General features: G+C 37.5%; 1 protein-coding gene across 1 annotated transcript; it reads left to right on the forward strand.

Moving 5' to 3' along the window:
* Positions 1-1,245: 1,245 nt before the first annotated feature.
* Positions 1,246-24,941, forward strand: LOC121328319 (neuropeptide FF receptor 2-like). Its single transcript, XM_041272941.1, has 4 exons — positions 1,246-1,454; positions 18,997-19,412; positions 21,497-21,596; positions 24,089-24,941. Exons 2-4 carry the CDS (start codon positions 19,004-19,006, stop codon positions 24,939-24,941), a joined length of 1,362 nt encoding a protein of 453 aa, XP_041128875.1. The 5' UTR covers positions 1,246-1,454; positions 18,997-19,003.
* Positions 24,942-26,250: the final 1,309 nt, after the last annotated feature.

A 26,250-nucleotide genomic window follows, 5' to 3' on the forward strand; every position in this document is an offset into this window, starting at 1 on the left:
CATATATAAACTGTACATATATCTAAAAAACACTTTTGACTAAGTGCATCCAAAAAACAGTAAAACTAATCTATTGAAGCAGAGCATTCTAATACAATACCACCTATTCTGAACTAGAATTCTGAACTATATTCTGGATTAGAAATAGACACCCATTTAAAAATAAATACACAAGAACAGTAATGCCTCTTTAATTAAGTTCTAATGTATTTTATAGCAGCTGTTATTGGATCCATTAATTCATAACTGAAATGCATTTTGCAACATTAACTTGCATTCCAGTACTAACAGTGTCAGTATTAAAAACGATACACACAACACGACACCTAAAGCCAACCAGTAAAACTGAGTTTGCAGGAATATTAAACTGTATATTTCGTGGTAGATGCTTTAATCTATTACAACGTTATATACAGTTCTGTGATAGGTCTACTAGCATTAACTAGCACTAATTCAGACAAAAGCCTCACTATTTACAACCACAAAACATGTAAACAACACAGGTTGCACAAACTGTTTTACTGCTGTTGGAAAAGTGAGGCAGCCGGGAAATTGAACAGACACGTTTTTTTTTTGTTGTTGTTGTTTTTTTTTTTAAATGTTTGTTTTACATTTCCACCATAACGAATACTTACCAAATAGGAAGCAGTCAAGGGAGCACGATTTTTTTAAAGAATATTTCTGATATGCTTCCTAATATTATGACACCTGGTATTTGTGGTTGTCTTTTGCATAAGCAGTGTTGGAAATTGTTAAGCACATGTAAAGACAATCTAGTGATCTTTTTGTTCTTGATCTTTTTTTTATGCAGTATCAAGGGTGACAGGGATCATTTGCCTCCCCATGCCTATGGCTAACAAGTTCTAAAGATGTATAGTATTTTCAGAATGATTTTGGGAACCTATAATACAGACTCAGGAAATCAAGCAAGGTATTTATTTAAGCTATAAATAAGTATAAAGTATAACATGTGTAAAGGACACTGAGTTACACAGATGTATGCGAGCTAATTCTTGAACCAGAAGAGGACTGACTGACTGACTGAAGAAACTGCACCAATAAACACATTTTATACTTCCCTATTTGTAAGTGAATATGAATGACTTCACTCGGTGCAGCTATAATCCGGCCCCCGCCAGTGACGTTAAAATGTGCGTCATCACTTTAAAAAGTCAATCTCTTGTGTTTTCCCAGTAGTACAAAAGAGAACGCTGGACCTTGAAATTTCAGAACCAATACATCGTTTGCCTTCTGGCAATCTGAGATCGTACACAATACAATTGATCAGGCTTGCCTGCAAATCCTGAACAAGGCAACTTGTCCCATCTTACTTTTTTTAAATAAGACCGGGCTTACTTCTTTAAAATACGACCGGGCTTACCTATGATTTAATTTTAACCGGTGGTAGCAGGTGAAGTTACTGTAAAATTTCGCATCTCTCGTGCTTTTCCAGGGTGAGTAGAATTGTGTTTAATATTCATACAAACTCAGTTTGACTGGCTTGGCTTTACGTGTCGTGTCGTGTTAGTACTGGAATGCAAGTTAACGTTGCAAAATGCATTTCAGTTATGAATTCAGTATGCCATGGATTCAATAACAGCTGCTATAAAATACATTAGAACTTAGTTAAACAGGCACCACTGTTATTTAGTATTTATTTTTAAATGGGTGTCTCTTTCTAATCAGTTGATTCTTATACCAAACTCAATTGCTTTATTGTTTGAGCTTAGCGTTTTGCGACAGAATGGTTCACTGACATCGGAGTAATTCCTTTAAACTACATTATTTATTACAGGTATTCATAAAAACACCACCTTTTCCAGTAAACACAAAAATACGCGTTTAGGAAAACAGCTGAGTTCAGAATAGGTGGTACTGTATTTGAATGCTCTGCTTAATAGATTAGTTTTACTGTCACGTTAGCTGTTTTTTGGATGCACTTACTCAAGTTTTTCTTTTATTATTATTATTTATTTATTTATTTATTTAGCACATTTGTATTTTAAAGCGATCATGTGGATGGTTTCTGCCATGTGCTTATTTTTTCGGACCTTTACTTACTACTGGATGATTTCTGTTTCAGCCTCTAAATCACAGGTTCTTCGTTTTATTTTCATACAATTGTTATTGCAGTTGTCAGTGGATCAGAGGAGATTGAAAATGATTGAATTACAATAATCCGTCGCGTATGCGCCCCTAACATATCCGCCCTAACCGTTTATCTGCCATGATCAAGCTCTACAGCATTTTGCTGCTGTGTAAATTATTCGAGACTAATGTAAGTGTAGGCAGAACTGCCCTGTGCATGAACAGGGTTATTTGTGTAACTATATTGTAAACAGTGTGTATTTATTGTAATAAAGTACCTGACACTCCTGGGAGAGCCTCCCTGTTGTGTGTGATACTTAGCCAGTGTGCTATGCACAACTTAGTTATAATACCAGTGTAACTGATATTTCCCTATAAAACCCTGTTCTTAATTTTATGATTACAGGCTGCTATTGAGGATAGCACTATATACACAGGGAGTTATTTTATTTTGTATTTTAGTCAGATGTGTGTTGTGTCCCACAGCACCCCCCACCCTCTCCCCTGTTTATAACGCTCTTCCGTTAAATATTGTCCCCTGAGACCTGCGTTATAGCAAGGGAGCACTGTACATGCCTAAGAGTCACAATAAAACCTAACCCATACACAGATGCCTACCATCCTATAATTACAATATCTACTGCTTTACTGTTAATATGCATTTTACTAAATCAAACCAGAAGTGTTTCTATCTGTAGGGGGTAAGTTGCAGTCAGGTAGGCTCAATTGCAGTTTCATGTTAGTCATCATATCTCTTAGTTTATGGATTCCGATTTTCATGGCATGGTACCAGATCGATTTCAGTTGATTTAAAATTGATGTTTGGTGCTACACAGAACGGAGAGTCTGGTGATAACATTGAAACCTGCAAAATAAAATGCATTTTATATGCTGCAATGGGGTCTCTCCCTGAGTTTGATGGATTTCCATACATTCGCGGTTTAACTGGTCAAATGTTTGCAGGGTTCTCCCCTGTTCTTGTTTTAGTCTGCCTTTCAGAATATGACAGAAATTAGTTTCCCAAGTAGTCTTTAGACAGGGTAATATCTTGCCATTGGAGATCGTAATGTTCTTTGGTTTTAAGAGCAAAATATATGTCATTATTAAAAAAAAAAAAAAAAAAAAGGGTCACAGTTTCATATAACTGATTAATTTCACTATCAGTTAGTGCGTCGGCTTTACGTGGCCCATTGCCTTTTCCTTCTTTTTTGAGAAACTTTTGTTTTGCAGATAGTTTTTCACGAGTTTGGGGGAAGTCCAGGCTGTTTCCATAAGAAATGTTATGCAAATACCTGTGTCTCTTTAGGTGGCGATCAGTTCTGCCTGTTATTCCCCTCAAAGTATGGGGTTCATACTCCTCCCCATATTGTGATCTTGCTGCACATATCAATTGTCCAAGAATCGGATCCAGCTCGTCACCAGGGGTCGTTTCTACCAGTCTCAGTTCACTGATTGCTGCCAAGTATGATCTGAGGATGGGGAGATCGAGAGAAGGTTTAGTTTTAAAAAAAAAAAAAAGGTTTCTATTTGAAAATGATTTACTTGAGCTTTCAATGCACTTTGAAACTGTCAGATCATTTTTTAAGGTTTTAAAAAAAAAAAGTTCATTCCATTTACGTCCTATCGTGCCTGTAATCAGAAATATCAGTGCAATCTGTCGTTGTAGCGATTACAGGACAGTACTGTCGTCATAGAGATTACAGGACAGTACTGTCGTCTAAATATTTTTCAAAATTACGTTATTTTAATCTGGGTTTAACAATTTGTGAGAAGATAGTGTTAGGAAGGAGACAGTCAGGAAGGAAGCTGCAGTGAAAGCGCTGTTGCACACATTTATTTCAAAAAAGTAACAAAACAGAAACAAAATAAAGAAGGTACAAAGACCAAAATAAAAAAGACAAAAACAACAAAAACTATGTCTTTAGGCTGTGCTGTAGCCTTCACTAAAGCTTCTTGTAACAATCCTTCCCCAAACTCCTCCACGAAACAAACGATTTGAGCTTTTTATATACATGTGGCCATTCCCAAATCAGCCCTTAATAATCTAATTAGAGAGTGGCTATATTCCATCTGTGGGTCCTGGCAGGGATGGAATTAACCCCTTTCCTGCCAAACTTACACTCAAATATACAAAATTTTTCCATTGCAGGGGAAATACTAGTTATTTGAATTACGTGGCTCATGGCCATGGATCCTGGGGGGATGGGTATATATATCCTCCACTTTTTGGTCAATCATGCCCCCCCACAGTTTTCAAGCTTCATTTTGTTATAATTATATATGAAAAATTTCTTCTTTTTGCATCTCGTCTTTTACCAGTATGTGGCAGGGTAGCCAAAGTGAGGAGACTCAGAGTCGGAAAGTGCAGCAAATGAAATACTTTTAATTAAATAATAATCAACACACAAAACAAAAAGGGGCAAATTGGCCAAATACAAAGTAACAAACAGTCTAAACAATAACTAATAAACAACTAGCAAAAACACAGCTAACACACTCACACTCGCACTCGCACTCGCACTCGCACTCGCACTCGCACTCGCACTCACTGCTACCAAACAGGTCCTCTCACAAACACTCACCAACTAACACTCCCAACCGCTGTCCTTTTATACATGTGCCTGGACTAATTGATTAATTAACACCTCATTAGTCCAGGCACATTCCACGCATTCCTCACACAAACTCATTTACTAACAGATCCACCCTGCAGACTCACTCAAATGTATTTGGAAGGGAGGAATTTAACCCCCTCCCTGCCGATACAAAACAACAATAATACAGATCACAAACTTTAGGGGGTGGGTGGGCACTCCATCACACAGTAAAAAAAAAAAGAGTGATCCGCTAATTTTGTAGAACAGAACAAACTGTACATTGTACTAAAAAACAAAGTTATACACAAAGTACTCGTAAAGCTCACACACCATCTAGCAAACAAAATTCTGCATTGCACTGCATGACCTAATAATCTTGCGCTCCTGTGGCAACATTGTACAAGATCTGAGTTTGAGAAACATGCTTGAACAGTTGCCGAAGCAAGCAGGCATTCATCGTGTCTCATCTGAAGAAAAAAAAAACGATCACGTCATTCTTTTCACAATCCCTGTGGTGATTAAAGATTCAGGTTGGATTTTGTTTACTTTATTTGTTTATTTTATTTTTCTGTTGATTTATGAATGTATTTCTTATTTTTTTCCCTTTTCATTATTTATTTGTTGTAGCCTGTGACTTCTGTTGGATTTCATTGTTTTCATTTTCACAAAGGTCCCTGAAATCTTCAAGTGCTTGAATTTCATTTAATAAAGTAAAAGTATTGGAAATGTGTTTATTTTTTTTTAGAAAAGTCCTTAAAAGCTCTGAGTGTGTAAAGCAGTCATTGTTTACTGTGCGTCTTCACTTCTGGAAATGAAGTGCCTTCCCATTTAAAGACATACAAGCACAACACTTGATTTTATAATTAATTATAAACTGTTTTAACACTTGGTTTCTACATGCTAATCGACTGAGCAATCACAGAGTGATGATTCTGACATTTTGGACAAGAAAAGACCTACTGACATTGTGTCAAACATGAAGGTACTGTAATTGGTCTCTTAAGCACTCTGAAGCTGTTTGTTTCTCACTTTTTAACATTACTGTTGAATTTTCCTTTTTCAGAAAATATGATTTAATGTGTTTTTATTAGCTTCATTTTCTCATACAGTACTAGTTCAAATATATTAATCATAGAAGGAACTTACAGCCGCATCTCTTCCAAATGCAGTCTCCATTTCTGTTTTCTACCTTAACTCTTTGTTAGTTTCCTACACTGTATTTAATAACTAAATTCTTTACAGGAGTCTGCTTATAACCTTCTACAGTACATCATTAAAACATATGATTTTATGTCTTGAGTTACAAAAAAGATCTTTCATAAACTGTAGGCTGCCACTATTGCACAGCCTGAGAGAGACGACAATTTGGATGAAATGTGCCTCAATGTATAGGAATTCATTACCCGTGCTGCTTGGATAGGATATATTTTTTAGTGTTTTGAGGGTTTGAACCTTTCTTTATTTATTTTTTTCTTTTTTTTTATTATGTATACAAGGAATTATTGTGTTTTTTTCTTTCTGTTTTTTTTTAATGCGTAATGCAATTTCATATTGAAGCGCAGGTATGCCAGATTGTTGCTTGGTTATTTATTTTGAAATTGTAGTTATAATATAATATAATAAAATAAGTAATTTGTAATTTGTACTGACTGCTCCTAACCACATTTGCTTATTCAAAACATCCAGACCCTATACAATTTATGTATCTTACATTACTTAAAACTTCACCCTATATTTACATGAGTCACCACTAAACTAGCCTGGAGTTAAATGTGATGATAATTTAGCAGATCTGTGGGTTATGAAGCAAAAAATGTAGGACTGGGTGACAGACTCAGAAAAGAGTATTTGACACAGACGTCATGCTCAATCTTCCCAGGCACAATAACAATGTAAAAGTGTTGTTTTCTATTCAATACATTTACCATTTAGTATGCAAGTGGGGGCGCTCTGGTTTGGTCTTACAAAATGTGTAACTGATTAGTGTAAGCTAACACAATTAATAGAAATCATCTGGTACAAAGACATTGTGACTTCTATTTTTTTTTTTTTTTTTTAATCCTGTGGCTTTCACAGCTGCATTGCTTTAGACTCTGTCAAAGATACAGACCAAATGCCTTTGATGTAGGGTCCACACAGCTGGTACGCAGTTGCAGTCTGTGTTCTCTCAATACAATTAAATAAGGTTCGATGTTGACATTGCTCCTTCCTCCTGTTAGACACAACATTATATTGTATTGTTCTTTGACAACAAACACATCTCCTACATGCAGCTTAATACTGGATTATTTTTCTCAGATAACTGCTAGCTAAGCTTCCAAACATTATACATATCACATTATGCTAATAAGTTGAGTATTGCATATATTGTAACAGGGTCTTGCTTCTGGGTGTGTGCATTCGCTGCTGAGTGACAGGCAGGAGATCAAGACAGGGGTTGAAGTTTAAACTCGGGCACAGGCGCGCAGGATTTATTAACCAAACAGAACGTGAAAGTAAATAAAAATGGTCATGTGACTGCCAAATGGTAATGCACAGAGGACTACTACAGCAAGCTGTCCAAAAAAAGTGCAAAATAAAACAGCACAAAAAACTATCACAATAAAGGTGCCGTAACAACGACGTGCGCTACTCCCTAAGAAATGGAGGTCCCGCTCTATACACCTCGCTCACTATACATTAGCGGGATTTACAATCCCTGAACTAATCCTCTCTGTTCAATCACAACCAAATCCCGACTTCTGACTACTAGCAGGGCCGTCAGCGGTTTCGCTTCTGATCCCGGGTTACTCTCACGGTGATCAGGATTATGCAGCCAGGTCTCCATGTCCGGGTAGCGAGGACAATCTTTTGCTCATTGTCCGTGGCTTTGCAGCAGCCCCGAGGCGAACAAACAGGACCTCTTTATACCTGATGACGTGCTGGAACACACCTACCTGCTGATTATCCACAGCAGGCAGGCTATCCCAGGAGCATCAGGTACTTCATTAAATTAATTACAACAATTTACACACTTATTTACAATATATACACACAAAACCCTCTCTTCATGTGCAGGGCTCCTGCCCTGCTACATACCTCCCCCCTTGTGCAAAGCACAGATGGCCGCCACCGGCTACCTGCCCCCTTGACTGACGCCTCTGTGTGGATGAAAGTTACAGCTGGGCAGGAGGGTACGGTGGGTCTTTTACGGGCCGCTCTTTCCATTCCAGTGCCCCCTTAAAAAGGGACGAGGACCGGTAACGGGGGACCAGAGCGCAGGCTGGTCACTGGGCGGCTGCAGCTGCAGGTAGAGGCGAGAGCCCCTGCGACAGTGTAGTGGTGTCTGGTTCACCAGGGGGAGCAAAACAGGAGTCTGGAGTAACTACTGTGCCTGGTGGTGCTGCGACCTGGGACCCAGGCCCAGCGATGAGAGGTTCAGACACGACGGTGGGGTGTCTGGGAGCATGGGTCGAGGGAGCTGACCCTTAGGCGCCGGAATGGACCACAGGGGTGGAGGTCGGGGCTGTGGTGGATCTGGTCTCCTTGACTCCTCCACCATAGAAACCCATCGCTTCTCTCTTTCCTCACTGTCCTCCTCAGGCTGTTGGATGGCAGTTCCTCCTCCTCTGGCTGTCAGGACAGTAACTCCTCCTTCCTTGGCCCTCGGGACGGCAGCTACTCCTTCTTGGACTGTAGAGCCTCCACTGGCTCTTCAGATAGGCAGGCAGCCACTCCTATTCTGGCCTTTCAGGGCTCTAGCTCCTCCCTCTGTGGCTTTTCACCCACGTCTCAGTTGACTCCCCTCTCTGGCTCCCTCAGCAGCGCCTCCAGTGGCTGCTGAGCATCACTTGCGGGCTTGCCCTTGTCCCCCCCAAAAAATTTCAGGGTTTTGGGGCATCAGCTCTTTCCCCAGGGGTCCTCCAGCCCTGGAATCACGATCTCCTCCTGATGTCCCGCCTTGCCTTGGTGAAATGCAGCGAATCCCATGCTGCCACAGGGTCATGTAACAGGGTCTTGCTTCTGGGTGTGTGCATTCGCTGCTGTGACAGGCAGGAGATCAAGACAGGGGCTGAAGTTGAAACGCCGGCACAGGCGCACAGGATTTATTAACACAAACAGAAAGTGAAAGTAAATAAAAACGCTCATGTGATATTACCAACGATGGTAATGCAGAGGACTACTACAGCAAGCTGTACAAAAAAAAGTGCAAAATAAAACGGCACAAAAAATAAAATAAAGGTGCTGTAACAATGGCGTGCGCTACTCCCTAAGACATGGAGGTCCAGCTCTATACACCTTGCTCACTATACATTAGCAGGATTTACAATCCCTGAACTAATCCTCTCTGTTCAATCACAACCAAACCCCGACTTCCGACTACTAGCAGGGCCGTCGACGGTTTCGCTTCTGATCCCGGGTTACTCTCACGACGATCAGGATTACGCAGCCAGGTCTCCATGTCCGGGTAGCATGGACGATCTTTTGCCTGTTGTCCGTGGCTTTGCAGCAGCCCCGAGGTGAACAAACAGGACCTCTTTATACCCGATGCCATGCTGGAACACACCTACCTGCTGATTATCCACAGCTGGCAATCACTCACAGCAGGCAGGCTATCCCAGGAGCATCAGGTACTTCATTAAATTAAGTGGCACTGCCGTTAACAATATCCGGTGAATAGGAGGTGCATCGTAATGTAATTTATATGTGTGTTTATATTGAGTGAGAAGTACACGTCCCGAGGACGGGACGATATATATATATATATATATATATATATATTATATAATATATATATATATATATATATATAATATATATATAATAAAATTATTTCAAGTATAAAATGTTCACTGTATGCTTGGCTATTGTAAGTTGAAAGTGCTATATCACTGTCCAGGAAGATCTTATAAATACATTCTCTGCTCCATCCCAATTTGCATATCAGCACATTACCATAGAGAAAGGGTCTCTAACCCTGGTCCTGGATAGCTACTGGGGCTTCTGTTTTTCGTTTCAACCAGTCTCTGTTACTCAATTGAACCAATTATTGGCTTAATTAGTCAAGAGCAGCAGGTGTTCCAGATTTTTAGCCACGATGATGTAAAGACACCTATGAAACCTGCTGGATAGGGGCTCTCCAGGACCAGGGTTGGGGACCCCTGCCATAGAGGTACTAAAATGATTGTTTAATACATTGCTAAAAGCAAGTTGGGAGGGAAGCTGATTAGTCCTGAAAAATGTGTCACTTGATGTTAAGGTAAATGTAGGGGTCCTCAGAAGCTCATATAGTAAATGCACTCCCATGCAGGGTGAGTCATACGATCAGGATCTTACAGGAGCTCATTGCATTGGCATGTGAGATTCCATGGGTTGGGGAGTAATTGGCAGGGCATAGCTCACTTCATCACATTACAGCAACTGTTTCTTTTCTGTCACCCCATGAGTCTAGGTTCACGGTTCAGTAACTTGGTAATATATATTGCTTCGGTTTGACATGTGAAAATAGGTAATTGGCTTGACAGTGGATACCAGCTGATTAGCAATTTGTTTTCAGCGGTGAGCCATTTTTATTTTTTATTCTGACATTCAAATTTTACTTTATATAACCTGAAGCAAAATGTATATATTGCCAACAAAAAAACAAACAAACAGGCTAAGACAACAGTGGGCTTAATGGTGGTGACAACTTACATAAAGATTTTGCCATGCTAAAATACATAGTTAACAGCACAGTGCAAGATCTGACACCAGACAAAAAAAAGCTTGCTTTATTTATTTATTTATTTATTTATTTTTAGGAAGCACAAGCTACAGAATTACTTAAAGTGATGTCTTTTGTTTTCTCGATTTTATTCAGCAATGCATTTGCAGAACGTGTCTTTAGCGACATGGAAGGTATATGGTCAGATGAAATAGACAGGTTGTCAGTTGGTTTGGTGAATGTTGTGCATCAAATTTAAAATATTCATCAAAGGACCGGAAGACCACCTTTGTACTGCAGCAATGCCTGATTCGGAAACCGGGGTGAGTAGGCTACTTTTTGTACTCATTACTGAATATTGAATGCAGCTCATTATTGTGTTGTTGTCAAACAAAACACACCATTTACTAGGGGGTGCATTGTGTTTAATACTTTGAACCATTTTAAGCACTTAAACCAATTAAGTTTATTATTATATCCCTAGGTCTATATAAATGATTACACTATCACAGCATGAGGCCCTGAGGCTTCAGCCAATACATCGGCTCTGTAGGTAGGAGGAACTAGTATTGTTGCAGTATACGATGAGCTTTCTTACTAGATGTGTAAAATAGCCATTTTGTCACTGGTTACATATGTGGAGTTGTACAATGTTTTTTTTTTTTTCTTAATTTATGCACTTTGTTCTAGACAGATATATCCAAAACAAAGAAATAGGCACAGAAGCACAAAGACATGTTTTGAATATACTGTAAAAAAAAAAAAAAAAAAAAAATGCAGTTAGACGACCGACATGGACTTTTGGAATATGTGGCAGGATAAAACTGTGGCCCAAGATATTACCAGCATGAAAGAAGACTCAGAAACAGAGAAGCTGCAGTGAAACACTTTCCTCCTCCATACAGCAACCCCTACAAAGGATTTGTCCTTCCTTTATATGCATGTGGCCATTCTCCAATTATAACTCAGTTATCTAATTAGGGAATGGCCACATTCCATCTGTGGGTCCTGGCAGGGATGGAATTAGGCCCATCCCTGCCAAACTGACATTCAAAATACACCAGGGCCCTATTTCTTTACAACGTTGACCTTTTTATTTAACTTGACCCCTTCTGTAGATAATATATCTTTATATGGCTAGTGTCTTTTTATTAAGTTGGCCGTTTTAGCATATGTGAAATGTATATGTGAACCCTTCATAGTATTATAACACTATACACTCCGGTTCATAAGATCAATCATTTTCTTTAAATGGGCAACTGAAACAACCAATAATAGCAGTGATCTCTGTGAAGCCGTCCATTCAGAGAAGAGGGATGCAGTTACAGGGAGTGGTGTTGTGACGCTTGCTGACTCTTCACTTCCCAAACTGAGCGCAGATGAGAGGAGTTTAAAATAAATACATTTACATAAGCAGTATACTTAAAATAATATAATTTTCCCCATTGTGCCATCAAGCTGACGTGTTCAACAACACTAATGAAGTGACAAAAGGGTTTTGTTTTTTAGTTTTGAATCCCCAGGGTGGGAATATGGTGGTAGGCTGTTGAAATATTTAGAGAATACGGGTGATTTGTTAAAAATTGTAATAACCAGCAACACAGACGAGGTGGAGCTTGACAGCGACTTGGATGAAAACCCCTAGTTTTGGTGAGTACCAAACCATTTATGCTGTACTCAAGTGAGAACCTAATGATAAATGTTTTGTGAACCCCTGTCTACTGGTCAAAAATAAATGGCAATCAAAGAAAAAAAAAAGAAAAAAATCAACACCAATAATTTCTTTTTTTTCCAATGACTAAATAATGAATGTGATCTAAATCCTGGTCATTTTCCAATACATGTTATGTTGTGTTATGAATGGTAGGATATAGATTTCAGATTAAAGAGAAAATTATGTAACATCAGCTTGTACCTACATATGGCAGATTATCACTTTTCCCAAGAGCTAAGCTGTGTTTGTAGGTTGTATTTTAGATGATCCACAACTGATAAATAATATTGTCACTTGTGGGAAGTTGAGTGATATTTGTTGGATAATAGTGTCCTGAAAAGCGGCCAAACAAATATGATCCCACAATCCCCCAGTGACCTTTGATGCACTGAAACGCTCTTTTAGTTACGGCAGCTGGCCGTGGGCAGCTGAAGCTTGTAGCGCCAGGAAGTGGAAACGAGGCATAATTGTTATTATTGCACATTAACTTAAAGAAGTGAATTCTGTTAAGTTCTTGTGAGAACAGAGCTCAAGTATGGACAGTTATGTGGTTTTATGGTTGTGCCCAGATGAACTGTTCAGGGACCCCTTATTACTGTTTCAGCACATAATTGCCATGTTTAATAAGGTAACCAGCATATTTGTGTTTAGAGTAGTCTCTGAGCAAACAGTTTCTGTATTGAGTTTGCAATAAGAACATATCAAACAAGTGGGGAAGAATTTACCAATGTACACTGGTGACATTTTTATACTGAGTTATTTGATGAGCATCTCTGCTACTATGTGAAGCCTGGCAATAAGCACATTTGTATGTCCACGTGATGCTTACTTCAAACAGAGATCTTGTTAGTGCACCATCTTCTTGTAGGCAATTAATTAACAGCATGGCACCCCTGAGTGGCTGTCTAATGCTGCACGTAGTTCAGTGCAAGAATGCACTTGTCCTGGATATTCACTCACACAGTGTAGTATATCAGAAATAGCCTTTTGTACAAGGTGATCAGATTCTAGTTTTATTATGTAAGATAATCTAGGCATACTTAGTATTTATACAACAGCATTGGCATAGCAACTCACACCAGTGGAGTACTGGAAGCCCGGTGTGCGGTGGGATGGGGGGAGGCGAGGCAGTCACACTACTTGAAGTACACACTAGCTGTGCAATACCTGTAATTAGTTGCTCATTTATCACATTTGGAAGGGGTCTATCTTTGTTTTCTTTCCTTTACCTTTTTTGGTTGGCATGTTGGTTTTCCTCTTGTCTTTTTATTACCTTTCATAAACATTGGAATTTGCGGCACATGTGATGCAAAGGCAGAATGAAGTCTGTTGTACTCTGTTATACATCCTTTGTCTGCGTTTATTTTTTCTGTGCATAGATCAGTCAAAGTACGTACACGAGACAGTAAGTCTCCACATAAGTCATTCCTTCCTTGAAGATTTTTTCTCCAACATCCACTAGTGCTACATCAAGACTCAGCCCTTGGGATTTGTGAATTGTAACAGCATATGCAGCACATAGTGGGAACTGCTGTCTGCATACAGAGATGTCTTTGAACAATTGAAATTTAACCATACTTCTGGTAACGTGCTGAGCTTTGTCAATCTTGTCAAACTTCACCACCACTTCAGCTACAATGTTTGGACGAGTCTAAGACAAAATTGAAAACTGTTCCCCTGGCACCATTAACAAGGCCATACATTAAGTGCTCTGTAATCTATTTTGTTACCATGCTCAACAGAAAGCATAAATAGGTGGTGCAGTGTCACACCACATACATTATAAGCGGCAAGTCCAGAAGGAGCACAAACTATACATGATAAGGATGATTGGAACTGCTGAAATATTAATTTTGAGATTACTGTAATCAGAAAGCTCTTTCCTGTCCCTGTTTGACCACTCATGTACAGCAGTAATGGTTTGTAATCTTTGCATGTACAGGATTTTTGTTCTGAATTCCGTGAGAGACAGTTTCAGCAGTCAGTTTGTATACATCTAGCTGATCACTGTTCAGCTGTACAACAAGTTCAGGTAGCTGCAATATAGTGTCACCTGCTTGTTCCATTGCTGCTATCGCATTTGCCATTGCTAATTCTGCCTCATTGACCATAAATGGATAACCAATGGGACATGCAATCTCCTCATTGGATTGCTGGCTTCACTCTAGGGTATCATTTGCTACTTCAGCAGCTATATTTTCCTCTTGCTCTATTTCCCTATGCAACATATCTACATAATCTTTGAATGTGGTGCTGGTTATAGCAGATGAACTTGATTGAAAACTGTCCTCATAGGATGCAAACTCACCTATCAAAGAGTTCTCATCCCTCCATGGTTTGAAAAGGAGAAGCAGGGCAAAGTGAAACTGTTCTTTTTTTTTCTGGGTTCCGACAAGTGAGTTTTGCATGATTAATTAGCAATGATTTTGATCACTGCACCAGACACCCACCACATCCACTAACCTCATACTTTCCTTTGCATGGATCAGGCTGGGCTGTTAAGCTGTAGTCAAACCACTGTGCCACATCGTATAGACAAGTCTTTTGGGATATTAGGTGTCAATGAGATTGTTATTTAACAGATCAGTACTGTCTGGATTGTTCTCTGCAAACAATTCTATGTCAGTATGCATTTCTATGGCACTATGCATACAGCCATGCTGGATTGTAGTCATTAATGTATTGTTCCTCTTTTGTATGTGGCAACTCATACACACGTTTAGAGGACTTGGCCTTCAGATGGTGCCTAATTGCAGAGAACAGGTCCTGTTTTGCTTACCTTCCTTGGAAAACCAAAGCGAAATCTGTTGTAGAACTTGTCACAGCTTTTCACAGTGCGGTGAGTTTGGTATGAATCTACCAGAGACCGTAAATGTGGACTCTCTGTCTCACTGGGTATGGAGCACGTCACGTACTTCATGATGAAAGCCAGGACGGTTGCATTGTCTGACAAATCTAATCGTGGAGCATCTTTCACCCATAGCATGTGAACGTGTGGTGCACCACGACTCTGATACTCTACTCTCCGGAATTGAACCACCTCTCCGGGGCATGAAATCTGTGATGGAAATGCTTGGCCACAGTGACAGGAGCCATAGAGCAAAGTTCTCCAACTGTCATACGAGCTAATCCTAAAAGATCATTGTTTGCCCATTTCAACAGCTCAATCAGATCTTCTCAGCTGTATTCTGCACAGGTTAGAGTCACAAACCATGTTGGAGGCCCAAAGTTACGCAACATGCACATGTCATCAGTACTATCAGGTACCAGTACTCATGTGCACTACGCATGTTGGCCAGAATGCAGTCCAAATTAATCTCCAATGACTGATCTTTGGAAGCTATTTTGTCCAATAACTGTGCTGCAGTAAGGTTAAGGAACAGTGTACTTGTCTTCAATGTGTGAGCAATACTGCCGGATAATGCACACAGTTCACTATCCCACAGAAGATAGAGGAGGTACTGTATATTTATTCGAAAAGCAGCAACTGATGAATTCAATCTTGCTGCCCGATACTCCACCCCAGATATTTTCACTCTTCTGTTATCTAGTTGACCACCAGTTCCTTTTGGAAAGAGACCAGGAAAACATTGTGCTTCCCCATTCTTTTCCCAGATACTCAAGGGGATTTCTTTCACCTGCTTCAACTGGTACAAATCAGTGTTTCCACCAATTGGATCTTTACTGTGTAACTGATGGATTGTATATTGTTCATACACATTTCCAATGGTGGTAACCTCTACTTTTTCAAGCATTGCCTCTCGATGAGTCTCAGTTTCATCTGCCACAGGTAGTTGAAGATGCTGATTAATGTCAGTATAGAATGGGTTTATGCCTTTTAGCTGCTGCAGGGATGAACGTACTTTCTGCAGATTAACCAAGTCCTGCCAAATTAGCATTTTCTTTGTGGGTACGCCATTCACCAGCACAACAAAGTTTTTTTCTATTGTGCGGTCCATTCCTAGTGCATGGACATTTCCTACCAAAGGCAGTGGCAGATAAACAGTTTTTCCTTTTAAAGCTCTTATTAACTCTTTGGATGGCAACCTTCCTTGTTTTGTCTGCAGCCGAACTATGGTTTGAAATGGGCGCACAGTTTAAATGATGATACTCTCAAACAAATTCAGATCATTTACCTCAGCAGGCACTTCATCTGGTAACATGCCATTGAGAGCACTTTGAGGTGGTAAAGCAATTAATTCATTGTACATGGTGTTGAATTCCAAATTTGCCATGCCATCCTTGTGTCGCAGTTGCTGTTTATAGAACATCTGGTGACAGGAATGGTACATATGGTCAGCTCTTTCCTGTTTTGCAAGTTCAAACTTGGCAATTTCTTTTCCATGTGTTTGTATTATTTTCTCCTCTCAATATTCTATACCACAACCAAGAATACTGTGTTTAGTAATTTCTCTTTAAGGTATTTTGACTCTACTCTTTGGAAAATGTTATAATCCCAGCCAGTTTCAGTACATAAAATGTGTTCAAATTGTTCTAACACAAGGGCTGGTGACTTGACATGGTAAAGTTGACGTACCATGTTTCTCATGCACGTGTTGTGCACGGCTAGCATTCGGAAGTGGTGAAAACTACTGTTGCACTTGCCTGCTCCCAAACAAGCCATTGAATGTCCGTGTAACTGGGAAAGTTCCCGAACTGGACATGTTTCCATTCTCTGTAGCAATTTAATATATTGTTGTAAACTACAACAGCTGAACTTTCGTAAGAATTGCACTACTTAATGATTCCTCTCTAATGTTACAGAGAGCATGGCATTGCCATTGTTCTCCTGGAATCCTGCCTCCCTGCATCGTATCTTCTGGTGGTATTTCATTGTTCAGCTGTTCAGTACATATTAGCTGTCCTCCCAAAAGTATGCCTCTGTTCGATTTGTATGGAGCCATTCACCACCAATTATGGTACAGAAATTGTCTGTAGTAACATTAGTATGGGTACCAAGTTTTTCCATTACCTGTAAAATAAACTTTGCTACTAATCCTGAAAGTGACAGCTTTCTTTGACTCAGAGACATTTTCTTTTCTTTTCACAGAGCACAATCCTTGTCACTATACCGGCAGCAAATGCTTTTTGATATAGTGCTTTGAAATGCCGTGCTCTTCTTGCTCCAAATTGTTGTAAAAAAAAAAAAAAAAGTAGTACCCTGCTGACCAGTGCCCTGTCTACCATTGTTTTTTGTTGTTGTTTTTTTTTAATCTTACTCTCTTTTTGTTTCTGTGCAAGCTGTTCTTTATGATTTCGGGCTTGCCTTTTCTTTTCTGTATTACGTAATACCTTCTTGCATCCATATTGGATTTGCCAGCTCTCTTCTCTCTTCTGTCTGTCAGGCGCATCTTTCAAGTCTTATCAGTTCTTACCTGAATTAGATGGGAGATATTTGGATCAACCACCAAAGTAAAAAAAGGTTTCTGAAATGTAATAAATAAAATTCTGTATAGTGATTTGGATATCTGAAAATGTATATAATAATCTGTGATGCTAAGAGTATTTATTATAAATGAAATAATAACAATAACAGGTTACATGCATTTCTACATTGAGCAACGCCAACTCTTGGTTTCCTTTTATAATTCTTTTTTTGCTCTGAAATGTGTGTGTGTGTGTGTGTGCGCGTGTGTTTTTTTTTTTGTACGTTCATTCTAGTCAATCAGTGGGTTTGGGGAGGGGCGGGGACTGGGGGAGAGAAAAACGTATCTCCTAAATGAACAAATTATTATTAGTTTCCCCAGTACTGAAGGCACAAACACTAATTATTATCACTGATTACCAGTTTTATCCAGACAGAAACACAGATCTGACCCATGTGTGCTGAACTATAGACTTTTCAGTGTCTATATTCCGTGAAATTGAACGGTCAAAAGCAATGCTGCCAAGCACTGAGAACCACTCTAAAGTTAATTAGATGTAATGTGGGAATGTACTTTATTTCAATGGGATTTAGCACTGATAAAAGAAAAGCAGATGCTCATTGATGATATCTAGCTTTAATTATATGCACATCATGCTGTACTCCATTTACATTGTAATCAATATGCCAATATAAGGCTTAGTCTTCAGGGGAGCTTTTTTAAAGAAAATCAATTTCACTGTGAAAACTAATGATTTTCTCAGACTCCTCTAAATCTGTTATCTAGAGTATGTGATCGTTGTACATGAGTATAAATTACATTATTATTCCAGTCTGAAATTATTTTAAAAATAATGCCTTGCTGTTTGTTAGTATTGTAAAATTAACATTTTATTTTTTTATTTTTTTATTCTACATAGAAAAAATGTGGAGCAAGCTTTACAAAGTGACAATATATGTATATATAAAAAAAGATAGATCTTCATACAGCAGCAGTATTTTATGTCTTTTAGTTTTTACTATTGTTTTCTTATACAATACTAAGTACAAAGAAACGTGATGATGTAATACCAGCACAACCACTGTGATGAAAGTGTCATTGATACACTGAACAAGTGCAAATAAATATTCTAACTTTAGGATAAATGAATCATGAAATTGACTTGTTCATTAGGAAAATATTAATGATATGACAAAATAACTACTTTGATGAAATGAGCCCAGAGTGGAGAGACACAACTTGATAGTCTGACGGATGGAATTACATTATTCTTAGCATACTACAATAAAAGTAAGTGCTGTGGTAATTCATGAATCTGGGTCAGTATCTCCATATGACGGACAACATGCACTACAGACCATCTCTAAAGAGCTGCTGATGTAGAACCACCAAAGGACACTCTTTTGCAACATTTAAAACATACAGTATGAAGGAAACATGAGTCATACTAGGGTTAGATATAACATTTTATGCAGTTCGTTGGAACATTGCATTTTGCCATAGGTTTTATATATAGTTTTAATTCCCCCTTTGTATCTGATTTTACAGACACACAATGAACGAAAGGCTGAATTCCAACTCAACATATGTAAACGAACAGACATGGCTGGATCCAAACTCAATGTTTGTAAATGGACAGACATGGCTGGATCCAAACTCCACATTTGTAAATGGACAGACATGGCTGTTTCAGAATCGTTCCAAGGAATACTTCCACCCACAGTACAACACCACTTACATTGGGTTTTACCTACATCGGACTCCTGTGGCAGTCACTTTCATTGGCTCCTACCTACTTATTTTCCTGGTGTGCATGCTTGGAAATGGAGTGGTTTGTTGTATTGTGCTCAGAAGCAAGCACATGCGAACAGTTACAAACCTTTTCATCTTAAACCTCGCTGTCAGTGACCTGCTGGTTGGTATTTTCTGTATGCCTACAACTCTGCTGGATAACATCATAACTGGTAAGTCAAAATGAAATGTGCATGAAATGATACTGACTGTTTGCTGGACAGTTGTATGTTACTCTTCACATTTAGTTGAATATTTCATGCCCTTTACATTATTCCAAAACCTAACATGGGTAATGGTCTTCCATTATTTTGTAATATTAGCAGATGGCTATTTCTAATTGTATTCTTTGTTGGACCAGTGGATTTTTGATTGTCTTTTGTCATCCCCTAATCTATAAATGCACTACTGTTTATGCTAACTGCAGTATTTTGACTTGCTGTGTTCGTTATTGTCGTTAATCTTAAAATGACACAGGCCTATTTATTCTATCTTCAAGTAAACTAATGATATGTCGTATGCAGTCGATTTCGTACTACAATAGAAAAATTGTATTCAGAAGTAGACTGAATTATGATTAATAAACTGTTTTCTGTGTTATGCTAATTGATAATGCCTTTTTGTTTATCAGCTGTTATAATTCAGGGGGTTTCAAAACCAGACAATGTCGCACAGCGTAACAAATCTTAATAAATTGGAATGGTATTGTGACACAGATGACAGCAGTTTATTTTTTCTTGTTGTTATGCCATGTTGTTCTGTGCAATACTGAGACTACTGCAATGTTTTCTTTTAACGGTCAATTTCTCAATTGTGATATAATGATTGATATGATATAATCGTAGAAAATGATTTTATCTCAGAAGATTATTTTCTCATTAAACAGCAATGTATATTGTATTTTGCAATAGTTATACCATTCTGTTTCAATACCCAATAATTATATTAATTATTCATTTTTTACTCATTTGATAAATAAACTAGATGGATAACAGAGGAATGCACATTTCACATGTCACATCCGTTCTTGATTTTGGGTTTAGTAATTGCTGTTAGTTTAACAGTATTTTAAAGACTTAACAAATTAAAACATGAATATTTAGCACCAAGCTTTAGTGACAACTGTGTTTAATGACTTGGTGAATTATTTTACAAAAAGGATGAGGTGAAGACAATCTCCTGCACATAATTTTTCCCCATCCCAGTTCATTTAGAGACACTAAACTGAATCCAAATAACCAAGGCTGCCTGAGTTTGTCTCTGTTAATGGGTGTGCTACCCTTATATCTCTTGAATGAACACATCCCGTGCATTACTAGAAATCAATTCAATCTTTCTTCTATATGTAAACATCTTTTGTTGCATGTTTTTGCTTTTAGTATTGTAAAAAAAATGTATATTGAAAGTGTGGAAAAGGTGGACATGGCAGAGGGGCGTATAGTATGCAGTTTGGAAAAATAAGTTAATGTATAAACATCTGAAACAAACACTGCTCAAAACCAAATGGAAGTGGTCTTATATTTATCTAGCTTAGTAAAATAATGTACAGTTATACAACTAAAACACAGCTCACCCCCCAAACTGACAGTTGAAAACAGGATATGCTACAACAGCAATATCACATTTAACAATATGCTTTTGTTTATTGTTAAGGATATTGTGTATTCTGTTTATCCATGTTTTCTATATACTGTACATACTATTTCCTATTTGAGGTGGCGAATGCCAGGAAGCAAGTCTTGCAAGTCTGTTCTTTTATATATTTTGCTCTGTATGCTACAATATAAGGCATATATGCATTTTGCTGACAGTTTATTCTATCGGCTGAGATGAAGCCCATCTTCTAAACATTAGCACATTCACTGCAAAGACGCAAATACATTGGAAATATAATTTGAATTCCTGATTATATGTACTGTACCTTTTGCATAATGTCGTTATACCCATGATCATAAAGCAGGCATTACATTTCCATAAGACAAATTGCACAGTATTTTCTTTGTCAATGTTAAACAGCTTGATTTGAAATCTGTCCCTTCATCCTCTTCAACACATAAGCAAAATTAATGGCATTTGCTCACACCTTCCCCCAAGTCCCTTACTTACGTTCAAGTACTGTATTGAGCTGACTGTTAACAAGAAAAACAAACATGGGTCATTTAGTGTTGACAGGTTGCCCAGATGAATTGTCATTAAATTTGACACGGTTGTTAGCTGGATAAAAATAAAACAAAACAATGTATGTTTTTTTCAACAGGGTGGCCGTTTGGAAGCCTGGTGTGCAAAATGAGCGGGATGGTTCAAGGAATATCAGTGTCCGCATCTGTGTTTACTTTAGTGGCTATTGCAGTTGACAGGTAAATATATTTATTGCTTTTATCATCATACATTTACACTTATAAAGTGTTTTTTTACTAATACAGTAATTTCATTAGTTTTGCATCAATAAATGGTGAGTATTAAATGTACTGGTTAGACCACAATACCTTTTATATTTCATCATAACATCATGTACCAGTAATTAACCAAAACAGGGTCCAAGTATAATAGCACCTCATTATTAAGGCATTGTTTCATGAGACAGTGATTCTGCTATTATTAAACAAACTAACCAATAGTAACACCATTTTATAAGAATTTGAATTGAAGTGTTAGTTCTTACTTAAAATTATCCTAATTGATTCCTGAACATAGACACATGTTTGAAAGATATTACTTCTGATCAAAAATGCTGACTGAATAAATTCAGTTCAGTGGCACTGGTGACCAAAATCTTTGGGTGTTCACACCTCAGATGCAGTTGAGAGTGTGGGGTCCAGAAGGCCAACCTCAGTGGTAGAAGCTCTGTCCAGTGGATCTTTTTGTTGGAAACTATTCCAAATCTTTGCTCTCCGATGTCTTATCATGGCAGATTTTTAGATCAAAGTCAGGAATGTTAGCCATCATGTCTTTTTCAATTGATAACATAGCTAAAGCATTTAATCGTTCGGTTTTTATACATTTAAAAAAAATAATATAAAAAGCGAGATGTTGAAATAAGACAAATATATTAAACATACCGAATGTACTCTGAAATTTAAATGTGTTTTTATTTAAATGTAAGTTGTCCCTGAATCTAAATAAATTCCAAGTTCAAAGACCAAGAACAGGGACAAATAAGACCTTAAATGAAAGTCACAATTAAGGCCAAAAAACTAAAAACTTTTTTTCAGGAACCGGCTGATAATTTATGTAGACCTAATAAAAGACTGATCAGCTACAAACAAACAGCAAAAAAAAAAAAAAAAAGCCTGACATGGCTATCAAATATAAAATATGATATCAATCATATTAAAATACAAATATACTGTACAGTAACCAATTACACCAAACAGGTCGGTAAATTAAGAACAACAACAAAAAAAACAAAGAAAAATGACCAAGCTTAAGTTAAAGCACTGCTGAAACAGCCTGACACCATGAACATTATTATCAGCAACACTTGTGCTTCCTATTTTCTGTTCTGAACACAATATTCTATAAAGTTTTAACATTATTTCCCTTGATTTAAATTCAACACGTTTCACTCTATATCTGAGCATTTCTGAGTCAGCATAAACTCCTAGATCTTTTTCACAGGTTCCTTCTTCAATTTCAGTATCTCCCATATGGTATTTATAATGGACATTTTTATTGCCTGTGTGCAGTACCTTACACTTTCTATATTATATGTAATTTGTCATGTGTATGCCCAGTTCTGAATGCTTTCTAGATTATGTTGAATGACCTTTGCTGCTGCAACAGTGTTTGCCACTTCTATTTTTGTGTCGTCTGCAAATTTAAAAAGTTTGCTTACTAATCTTACTAATCTAAGTCATTAATGTAGATTAGGAAGAGCAGAGGGTCTAATACTGATCCTTGTGGTACTGGTTACCTCACTCTATTTTGAGGTTTCTCTTCTAATGAGTACTTTCTGTTTTATACATGTTAACCACTCCCTAATCCATGTGCATGCATTTCCTTGAATCCGAACTGGGTCAGGTTGAGAATTAATCTTTTGTGCGGGACTTTATCAAAAGCTTTCTGGAAATCCAAATAAACCATGTAATATGCTTTGCAATTATCCATTGTCGATGTTGCATCCTCAAAAAAAATCAAGCAGGTTAGTTAGACACGATCTCCCTTTTCTAAAACCATGCTGACTGTCTCCCAAGATACTGTACCGTATAGGTAATTTTCCATTTTGGATCTTATTATAGTTTTCATAATAAGTGAGTTAAATAAAAAATCAAAATGATGTTCATATAATTTTTTTTAAAAACAATTTGTCTCAATCCTAAAATTCTAGGTGATGCTAAACTTTTGGCAGTTGCTGTAGTATGGTACCAGGTATCATTTAAAAAAAGTGTTATAGCATGGAAGCACATGGCAGGTGATGGAATTACCTTGCCATCTATAACCTGTGCAACTTTTGAAGTGAATTGTGTTGTTTGAAAAAAAAAAAAAAATGATAAGAGAATAGTGGGAATGGCACTTAAAATGAATAACTGATTCAAAACATGAATATTAAAACTGGACTGCACTAATAATGATTAATAATGACTGCACTGTAAAGGAGTAAAACCATAGACAAATGCCAGTGTTTGCTATGTGTAGAAGTTCAAAATAAACGTTTCTATTTCTTGTTACTTTTACACATGTTTAAAAGAAGAAATTAAAAAGGATTGAGGGAAGTCAATTTATAGTAATATCTATTTTTTTCTAGGTAACTATCTGTGTAACTTCTGTAAATTCCAAGCATTAGATCACCCAATACACAAGCATACTTAACAATTGTTTTTCTCTGTCTCTTTCATTTTTCCGTTGACAGGTTTCGCTGCATTGTTTATCCTTTCAAGCAAAAACTGTCAATCTCAACTGCAATACTGATTATTGTGGTTATCTGGGTTCTGGCTATTTCAATCATGACCCCATCAGGAGTCATGCTACAAGTAACTGAAGAGCAAAATGTGAGAGTGTTGTTAGGTGAAGGCAAAAAAACCAACCCTTTGTACTGGTGCAGAGAAAATTGGCCAAATCAAGAAATGAGAAAAATATACACCACTGTCTTGTTTGCAAACATTTATCTTGCCCCACTTTCCCTTATAGTGATCATGTATGCTAGAATTGGGATTACTCTTTTTAAGACGTCCGTGCCTATATGTGGAAAAGCAGGCAATGAAAACCGTCAGATAGTCTCAAAGAAGAAGCAGAGGGTTATAAAGATGTTACTCATCATTGCCCTTCTGTTCATTCTTTCCTGGTTACCACTGTGGACTTTGATGATGCTTAGTGATTATGCAAACCTCAGTGAGTACAAACACAGAGTAATCAACATTTACATCTACCCTTTCGCACACTGGCTTGCCTTCTTTAACAGCAGTGTTAATCCCATCATCTATGGCTACTTCAATGAAAACTTCCGCAGAGGATTTCAGGCAGCTTTCAAGTTCAAGTTGTGCTCGGCTGATATAGAGCGCAAAGAGACCTACTCTCGCAGGGTCCAAGGAAATGCTGTGCTACCAGTAGGCATCCAAAATCCTAATGATCCTATATCAAACCTGACTAACAGCATGGAGAACCACAGTTCTAAAAGGAATACTGGTCTAAATGAGCAGGACTTGATTATGGAAGACCTTGAACAGATAACAAATAACAATAGAATACAAAGAGATTCTTTATAATACCAAGCATTTATTTAAAATAAATAAATAAATAAATAAGAAAAGGTTAACATTTTAATTTTTTTTTTTCCTGAAAAATAAATGTACACATTATGAGTATCTAACTTATTTTTCAAAACATGACTGGACCATTTAGCATTTTTGTTCATATCAAAAACTATATTGCTTATTTACAGTGATGTATGTTTTTATTTATTTATTTCATTTAAGCTGTAAATACCATAATATAAATAAGACAATAGGGAATTTCTCAAATGTTTGCAAACAACAAGATTTCGCACCATATTATGAAATTCCAGAATTGAACACAAATTGAAAAAGTGGTAAAGGAATATCGCAGATACCTGTAACCGTGTAAAGACGTAAATGCCTGCAGCACTCGAGGCATGTTTTGTTTCATGGAGACCTCCCCAGCCCTCCTTCTTCAGTTGGACTTTTGGACTTTTGTGAATGCCTCTGCAATTTAATCGGTGACCAAACAGAAAGTAGGAATTGGAGCAGCTTAAAAAATGGGGAACTCCAGTGCAAAAGTGCAAAAAGAAAAAAAAAGAACATTTGGACAGTGTTAACACGTTTCTCTTGAATGTTACAGAAAGTAAATATATAGTATTAAGGTACTGGCTTCATCCCACCTGAGATTTTCTTTTGTGTTATTTTCTAAAAGTGTAAATGTTTATGTATATTGGAGGACAAAAAGTTAATTATCACACCATTGAGAACAATGGTAGTAAAATGAGAGGCCTCTCCCTTTCCAGTAGTCATCAGAAATAGTCTTATAAGTCAACACAACGACAATTCATAGGGGGGAAAAAAACAAGTAGTACCTTTTGTGGTAGTTTAGGGGAATTGTGATTGCTTTAAAACAAGACTCTGACTTAAATAATGAATTAAACTGGCATCCAAGTTAAAATATTGCATTCCTTTCTGCATTTCAGTGGGTATACATTAGGTTACCAATCAATGAGTATCAATGACATTTAATCGTTCTTCTGATTGTAATTTGAAGGGAGGTTGGGATCAGTCTCATTATTCTTTAAATGATATGATTGTTATGAATATAAAATATAATGGAATGAATTGCACTCAGAATATTATGTGACCTGTTCCAAAACCTGAGTCAAATTGTCTCTTGGATCCTCTTTGCTGGGTATTCTCAGAATAAGTCACACACATGTACTTGTAATGTAAATACATTGTGAAAAAAAACAAAAAAAAACTATGTGGAAATATGTGAAATAGAATTGACAGTGTTTGATTGCTTTTTGGATTATATATGTTTAAATTTGAAAACCAGAGAACACAATAGTGG

Source organism: Polyodon spathula, chromosome 2 (genome assembly GCF_017654505.1).
Source record: "Polyodon spathula isolate WHYD16114869_AA chromosome 2, ASM1765450v1, whole genome shotgun sequence".
Taxonomy (NCBI): Eukaryota; Metazoa; Chordata; class Actinopteri; order Acipenseriformes; family Polyodontidae; genus Polyodon; species Polyodon spathula.

Bases quoted from the DNA above. Each gene is read 5' to 3' on its own strand.
- LOC121328319 (XM_041272941.1), top strand. From the start codon at position 19,004: ATGAACGAAAGGCTGAATTCCAACTCAACATATGTAAACGAACAGACA. The intron at 19,413-21,496 runs GTAAGTCAAAAT...TTTTTTCAACAG, and splicing joins GCTGGATAACATCATAACTG to GGTGGCCGTTTGGAAGCCTG. The intron at 21,597-24,088 runs GTAAATATATTT...TTCCGTTGACAG, and splicing joins GTGGCTATTGCAGTTGACAG to GTTTCGCTGCATTGTTTATC.